Source organism: Gossypium raimondii, chromosome 8 (assembly GCF_025698545.1).
Source record: "Gossypium raimondii isolate GPD5lz chromosome 8, ASM2569854v1, whole genome shotgun sequence".
Classification (NCBI taxonomy): Eukaryota; Viridiplantae; Streptophyta; class Magnoliopsida; order Malvales; family Malvaceae; genus Gossypium; species Gossypium raimondii.
The window spans coordinates 44,679,119-44,687,183 of record NC_068572.1 but is presented as its reverse complement, the minus strand read 5'-3'; the positions used below and the strand labels follow the sequence as shown (position 1 = coordinate 44,687,183).

General features: G+C 35.0%; 2 protein-coding genes across 5 annotated transcripts; one reads left to right on the top strand and one right to left on the bottom strand.

The window, feature by feature from the left end:
* The first annotated feature begins 243 nt into the window (after positions 1-243).
* On the top strand, positions 244-3,048 carry LOC105791585 (uncharacterized). Of its 3 annotated transcripts, none has more exons than XM_052634600.1 (3): positions 244-590; positions 673-819; positions 2,190-3,048. In XM_052634600.1, exons 1-3 carry the CDS (start codon positions 306-308, stop codon positions 2,277-2,279), a joined length of 522 nt encoding a protein of 173 aa, XP_052490560.1. In that variant the 5' UTR covers positions 244-305; the 3' UTR covers positions 2,280-3,048. The 3 variants fall into 3 exon arrangements, with proteins under 3 accessions (XP_052490560.1, XP_012475158.1, XP_012475157.1); XM_012619704.2 differs by lacking the exon at positions 2,190-3,048 and adding an exon at positions 1,619-1,766 and having other exon boundaries at positions 246-590; XM_012619703.2 differs by lacking the exon at positions 2,190-3,048 and adding an exon at positions 1,659-2,005 and having other exon boundaries at positions 249-590.
* Positions 2,060-7,326, bottom strand: LOC105791583 (shaggy-related protein kinase theta). 2 transcript variants are annotated; one of them, XM_012619702.2, is made up of 13 exons: positions 6,721-7,321; positions 5,806-6,066; positions 5,341-5,433; positions 4,958-5,017; positions 4,574-4,846; positions 4,328-4,402; positions 3,949-4,005; positions 3,728-3,868; positions 3,227-3,277; positions 3,036-3,131; positions 2,870-2,953; positions 2,522-2,624; positions 2,060-2,447 (listed from the first exon to the last, which is right to left on the bottom strand). In XM_012619702.2, the coding sequence occupies exons 1-13, from the start codon at positions 6,778-6,780 to the stop codon at positions 2,386-2,388; spliced, it is 1,416 nt and encodes a 471-aa protein (XP_012475156.1). In that variant the 5' UTR covers positions 6,781-7,321; the 3' UTR covers positions 2,060-2,385. The 2 variants fall into 2 exon arrangements, with proteins under 2 accessions (XP_012475156.1, XP_052490559.1); XM_052634599.1 differs by having other exon boundaries at positions 2,060-2,624; positions 6,721-7,326.
* Positions 7,327-8,065: the final 739 nt, after the last annotated feature.

Sequence of the window (8,065 nt, the reverse complement as noted above, 5' to 3'; positions counted from 1 at the left end):
ACTTTTAAATATTATTTATTAAAATTTAATAATTTTATCAAATTTTATTTTTAATCGTTTTTTGTAACATGTCATGCAGTGATACCAATGACTTTAACTGAAAAAAATTGAGGATAGAAACTCTTAAAGTTAACAATTAAAATAGTTTTTGATTTATTTTAATAATTAAAGTAGCCAATTGGTTGGAAAAAGAAAAGGTAGGGATTTAATTATTTTTTTTGAAAAAATTTGAGGCTTTTTACGGAAAAAAAAAAGGAAAATAGTGAGGTTACAGTCATTCTACACTGAAATCGAGATAGAGAGATATGGCAAACCCCTCTTCCAAAGCTACAGTTCCTGGTTCCCGGGAGCTGCAAGCGTCATCAACTTCACCTGGTGGGGCTGCTACCTCCACCAAATCCGATGACGGAGCTAACCCCTACGAGCCTCAAGTTATGCGTTTCTTGAAAAGGGTAGGAATGCACGATCCCAATGTAGAAAACTACAGTTCCAGAGACTTCTACTCCAATTTATTATGCAACACCCTCAAGACCCACACTGTCCGACGTGGCCACGTCACCTGCTTCGCCACCGTCACACCCGCTGTCGCCGTAATTCTTTGTTTTGAACTTGTTATCGTTTTTATCTGAATTATTGTAACAATTATTCCTCTCAGTTTGTTTTGGGTTGCAGAATTATTTTGGTGGGTTACATGGAGGGGCCGTTGCGGCGATAGCGGAAAGGGTGGCGATTGCGACGACTAGGACGGTGGTCGGTGAGGATAAGGAAATTTTCCTTGTTGATTTGGGGATGTCTTATCTCTCTGCTGCTCCGAAAGATGTGAGCTCTTTTGGATTTTTGATATCTCATTTTTGGTTAAATCCCAAATTATAGTATAGTATTGATTCAAATTTCAGATTCTATCTCAGTTTTGAACCTGTTTCTGTTCCCCTTTTTAGTTATGTTGAGAAAGATTTGGCTGGAAAAGATAGGATTATATGCATGGAATCATGGGGAGATTGCAACTTGCAACCGTGACCTTGCTCAATTTTCATACCATTGTTAAAAATCTCCTCCTAATTCTCTAGTGAAGACCAAAGTCGTTCTAGAATGTCTTTAATAGAACGTTGATTTTTGTTGAACCTCTGGTTTGGAGTCAAAGTGGAATTGATATAGGTTGCTTTTGTCAAATTGCTTTGCATGATCTTCCTTGACCTCTCATTTAAACATTATGCCTTAGGCAAATTCTACCTTTGATATAGGTTAGATTCTAAATTGGTTTGTAACTTCCAAAACTCTAATTCTGTAGAATTACGTCAATCAAGTTTGGACGTTAGATACCAGTTTAGATAACATGAAACATATTGATCAATTTTATACATGTGTGTATCTACTACATTTATACCTTGGATTTGACGATGTTTAAAGAGACATGTTAGAGCCAAGCAGTTTATGAGATAGGTATAGATGTGCGTAATGCGTTTTTAATATACTCCGTGTAACATCGGAATTGATGGCTAGATAAACAGAATAACCTGATTGATGCTTGGAGGAGGAGACTTTTAGTGTAATTAATACTTCTCAGGAAATAACTAGCTTTGTATGATCTAGTCTTGTTCTTTTGCATGCTTGATTGCAGTCTTCCTTGGGATGTACATAAACCATCATTCAATATGCAGGCAGAGCTGATTGTTGATGGAGCTGTAGTAAAAAGTGGAAGGAATATAACTGCAGTTTCTATTGAATTCAAGATGAAGAAAACTGGGAAACTGCTCTTTACTTCTCGTGCTACCTTCCATAATTCACCCCTTGCCAAGTTGTGAAATTCCCAAAACAATATTATGCCCTTATTATCTCAATTTCCAACTCATTTTTCTCAATAAAAATGTGCAGTAGACAAAGTGATCCTAGGATTCCATGAGATCATTCTTGTGCTTATAAATATAATGTTTTATTTTCAAATCAACACAAATCTTTTGCCGCTAAACCGGCGTTTATTTAATGTAACGAAGTAATTTATTATTGATATAGTTCATAAATTAGCTACAGTGAAAAAAATCACCGGAAAACAAAGCGTGGATTTACATGGACACTTTGCATCTCTGTAGTAGTAGGAAAATTATACAATGTAATAAGTTCTAAATCTTCTGTTTTGAAAATTTAGGCTTTTTGAATCATGATTGCTAATAATAAACTACTATATGTGGCAGCCAAAGCCCGTACAAATGAGAAAAAGAACTCAAAAACCTGTTTGGCAAAGCAGTTCTTCTATATCTCATCACCAGCATATCCATTTATAGGGAATTTGGATATCCTGTGGGTGCTTGGCTTGATGGTAGGGTGGTGCGGCAACTAAGCATCCAAAACAATTTACAGTTTGACTATAGATGCTGGTCTCATTTGATCTTATGCCCTTGCGTGTTCCGGAATAAGACGTTGACGTAGTTCGGGAGATGCACCAGCCAATTCTGCAGTTGAAATGTGTAATTTGAGAAGTCAGAACAGGTATAAAATGCAAAAACGATTAACCCACCTAGCTTACCTTGAGCCGTGAAATCGAATAGAGGAGGTAGAGCTCGCCCGTTAGGCAAACATGCAGTGGGGTCTCTCAAATCATCAAAGAAAGGGTGTGCACAAGCCTCAATCTGAAAACCAGGAAGTAAAGATGGAGGTAAGAGTTTGCAAAAGAACATGAAACTATTTTAATCCGTTATGATGGCTTGCAGTCTGTTGCTACCATTCGAAATAGAGTGCTTAAGCTACAACTTGGTCATAAAGGTGGGTTGGGGGATAATCACACAACTGTTGTTCCCTATCAAGATTCAAGTCAATAAACAAAAAATGGATATGCAGCTGAAAACAACAATGATACATAATGTGAAATACTTACAGCGGTGCAACGTAAGTTTGGCGAATACTGAAGCAGCCTTGACACAAGATCCAATGCTTCAGGAGGTATTTTCCGGTTAAATATCTAAAAATTGTAACTTGAGTTAGATATCCACTTTTACTGCACAACATATATGGATAATTAGAAGACGATCCAATAAGCACACCTTATGCCATGGATGAGCTTTGATCTGAGGGAATTTGAACTCTGTATATTTTGGATTCATGCATTTGATTTCTTCCCTAGTGGGAGTTCCCAATTTCTGATATGATAAAGCAAAATGAAGTGAAAAAAAATTAAAAAACAGATAAAATGAAAAGAAAAACTACGAGTCACAAAAAAGCCATAGATGTGCACCTTTATAATTTCCACTAGCTGATCAACACCACTTTCACCAGGAAACAATGGCTGCAAATGGTGTAATACCCAGTATGCTTTAGAAAATACCATCTATCTACTACAAAGTACTAATGCATAGAACAGTTTTCCAGAAGATATGAGTTTAACACACTACAAATGGATGCCTTGGAGAAGAAGACAAAAGGAGGCAGATGGTAGATAGATGAAAGAATAATTTTGTAAAATCTGTTTCGATGAAGGACTTCAGGATGCCAAAGCCCTCTATATCTTACAGAGAAATGACAAGGGCTCAAAAGTGACTGCATAAAAGATGGTGCAGAAATAGATGCAAAGGAGAATATAACAATGTTGAAATGCAGACACATTTTGAATGTCAATGAAACCAGCAGATTTGAAATACATTGAAACTAGAACCACGCAAGCATTAGATGGAAAATAGAACATAAGTTGACACCAAAGCTACATCTAAAAGGAAATATACACATATTTTTAACCCACCTGTCCAAGCAGAAGCTCAGCCATGACACAACCGACAGACCACATGTCAATCGCAGTTGTGTATTCCGTTGCTCCAAATATCAGTTCTGGAGCCCTATAAAATCGTGAGCATATATATGATATGTTGGGTTCACCTGGCACCTAAGGATTGCAGAGTAAGTCTCAAAAGTTTTACAAACCAGATTAAAGGATTTTCAAACTTCCGAAAAATTTAAACATACCAACATCTTCGCACTGCCAAAATCACATATCTTGAGATGGTGAGTCTGGGGATTGACCTGCAAATCATCGAAACATTAGCTCCAATATGCTTTTACCATTTAATAAAACCAATCATTATAAGAACAAAAGCAATGACATGTTGGAGTCAACTATATATCACAGTGAAGAGAAGACACATTAAATCATGCGTGCACACAAAGAAATCCTTGAACAAGCATTATGACTGACCAGCATTACACCACAGTGTCACGTATTATAGCGCATTCAAGATGAAAAAATTTGTCAAGTCGAGGTGATAGGTAAAATTCTCAAACAAGAAATTGAAGTACTTCTTAATATCAATCACCAGTTCATAACATAAATGCAAAAATGTCTTACCAGTAAATTTTGTGGCTTAATATCACGATGGCATACACCAACCACACGGTGTAAATAATTTAGAGCACGGCATATCTACAAAAGAAGAAAAGAGAGAAAGAAAGAGGGAGAGAGAGAGAAAAGCAGTATAGCTTGTCATAATGTGCGCTTAAAATAGCAACACGAAATGGTTAGATCAATAGTTGAACCAGTACAATTTCACAACCCACTACTAATTAGCTAAAGCTAGGCAAGGTCAAGGATCACCTGGTATGTATACAGCTGTACATAAAAAAAGGGCATATGGCGATTCATTCTACAATAGTGTTTTGAAACTCGGAAAACTGTTTCAGGTACAAATTCCAGAACAAGGTTAAGATAGAGCTCATTCTTTTCGGTGGTTGAAAAGAAATAGTGCTTCAATTGGACTGTATTAGGATGATCAAGTAGATGCATAATCTGCAGCTCCCTATTCTTGTATCTTTTATCCTGCAGAACCTTCTTTATAGCAACATGTTCACCTCTCTCCATGCATTTAGCCTACATCATAACATAAAGTGTTATAACTCAGAGAAATATACTTGATAAATGCAAACACTAAGAGAAAATGGTTATAGACAAGAAGGTGATGACATGTCAATATACTCATACCTGAAAGACGACACCAAATGAACCAGTCCCAACCACACGCTCAGCCATATACGAGATTGTCTGGAGCACAATAGAAAAAGATGCTTTGTTAAGAATTAATTGCTGCTTAATACAAACATAGTAATCAAATGCAATGGAATACAAACATGTAAACCAAGTTTCTAACATGACTATGGCTTCAGCAACATTTTTTAGATATAACCTAGATTAAACAACCTAACAGAAAAAAACTTAATTCCCACTCCACCCAGAAGGAAAAAAGCAGTGGGAAATTTTCAAGAAGAAAAAGAATCAAGCAACATTAGTTCACACATAGGCTGCTAAACATATTTCAGATTAGCAGTTAACAATGTGCAACAAAATGTCAACCAAAATCAAATCACCTGTTTTGGATGCCCACCTCGACCACCAACAACAGTTGTAATTATTTGACCTGCTTCTGTTCCATTTCCATTAATAACATTAGATCCAACATCCTGCGCAATACAAGTTTCAAAGCAATAGGTTTAGAAATAATTAGGGAAGCTAACTTTAGATAGCTTTAAATCATTTCAAATAATCAAATAACATTATGCAGAAAGTTGGTCACAAAATTTCTTGAAGAGATAGATTGGTTCCCTGCTAAGGTTCAATTGAAGTCATAAAAAAAGATAGAAACTAGTAATTGCTTCAGATTATATCAAGAGCTTCAAAGCTTTTAAGTATGAAAAGACGAATAACTTCTCAAATGGATGGCATTCCAGCATACTTGATTATAAATTATAGAACAAGTTAGATATGAAGACAAGGTAAAAACGTCAACATACATGTACAGAGACATTTTGAAGACTACAAGACCACAGAATCACCTTATCATAATGGCCAGTAGTTTTCTCATCTCTAATTCTCATTTCATGCATTTCATTAGGGAGCTGATCGAGATCTAATTTCTCTGTTATATTACTAGAACTAGAAGCTGCATTGGACGTGCTTGCTACAGTTTCCGATGAAGTAGAAGCCATATGATGCTCTGGCCCAGGTGTACTCCTATCAGATATATTTGATTCCCCTGTTGCCTTGAATTCTGATTCTTGATCAACCTTTGCCCTCTTGGTGAAGCTATCACCACCCTGATGAGACAAGAAAATTTTCTCAGAAGAATCAAGAAATGGAAAACAAAAATCGAAAGAAAAACAAGCATCCTCATAGAAAGAGTAGCTTTTTATATTTCTATCTTTAATATTAGCCTCAATGTAACTCTCATATTATGTTTTTTTCAGCACATGGAATTTTGTATATACAGTTTAGGAAATTTCCACAAGATTGCATAAATATTACACAAACTGGAAGAGGAAAGTAGCTTAATACATTTACAAATCAATACCCAGTTCAGCCTCAATGTAACCATTTCAAAACAAGACAAAAACAATGCAGCAAAGAGGAAAACAATTACTATATAATTATCCAGCTGTAAAGCGACAAATAGTCACGTACGAAAAAAAACTAGTATTTTTTAATGAAAAAAAAACGCATATTCAACATAGAATAATTAATACCCCAGCTAAATCAAGAAATAATATACAGAAATCAAAAGAAAATTTTTCCCTGTTTAGCTACTCATGAATGAAAAGTGCAAATATATATATATTCAACGAAGAGTCTTAAAAATAAAATAAAAATAACCCGTTATATTTACTTTCTTTCCTTCAAACCATTTTCTTAACAAACAAACGGAGCTTAAAGCCCATCGGGTCCATAAAAAATAAGGGGGAAATAGAACTTACGGAATCGGAAATAGAAGAGCGAGAGGAAGCAATGCTCTTGAGACGACGCATCACATTCATGATCTTAGAAATTCACCAAAACCAAACCCTAATTTCTTGGAATAAAAACGACGAATTATGCCGTCATGAGAAACAAAAGAAAAAAAAACAAAAAATGTAGAATAGAAGAGAGAAGAGAAGAGAGAAAATCCGCTTTCTCTCTTCTACTTCCACCTTCTTCGATTCTATTACCAGAGAATATGAACCAAAAAATATCCTAACAAAAAAAATTAAAATATTCCTCGATCTCTATTTATTCTTTCCTATGTGTTTCTTAGAAAACACAAATTGAAAGAAAAAAAATTAAAAATTAAAAAAAATTAAAAGCCACCATATAAATTTCCTGGTTTGGTGTTTATGGTTGGTCAAAGCCGATCATACCAGCCTCATCTTTTGAACTTAAATCAAAGGATAAATTTGAAGCGTGGATAGTATTATTGTTAGAGATCCAACTATCGGTAATAGAGAAAATTTTGGGTAAATTGACAAAGTTTTTGTTTTGTTTTTTTTGTTTTTATGGTTTTGTTTATTTGGAAAGGTCCAAAAAGTGTATTTGCGGCGCATATAGGGGACACATATATCCATCGCCAAATATTCGGCGGAGCTTTGGCCAATCTTTGACCGTTCTTTTGCCGGTTAAGTTTAACTTTTCTTTTAACAAATTTTCTAATTTAAGGCTTAGGTCTGGACACTATATTTGTTTAGGATGGGGTTGGATCCGAACATTCATGAATATTGGATTTGAATATTATGAATTTAGATTTTATAATTATTAGTTGTGGTTATACAGATAAATATTTTGAGTGTTTATTATTTAAATTTGTATTGCTTATTTAAATAACGGATTGAGATTTAGATATTTGAATTTATTATATATAAAATGTTGAAGAAGGAGCACACCTTTTCGTCCATTGTCTGCACCAAAAGATATTTGCTCTTTGCCAAGAAAAAACCTTTATTGAGAATCAAAACATGCATGAAATGAGCTTTGGTGTCTTTAATCTGTTACTTTTGTGAAGCTCTATGGGGGTGGTTTATAAGTTCTATGCCAACCTCCTCAAGTCAATCAATGATCCATCTAGCAAACTCTTCTACAATACCTATGTTTTGGAAAAGATGGTATAGTTTTGACTGTAACACCCTTATACCCGGTTCGACTACAGGGACCCAATAAAAAGCTATTATATTTAGTGCCAAAGTGATCTTGACTAGACACTATGTAATTTGAACATTTATACATAGTATTATAACTTATTTAACTCAATAATTATTACTAGAAACGTCTGGAGCCATTATTGGTTAATTG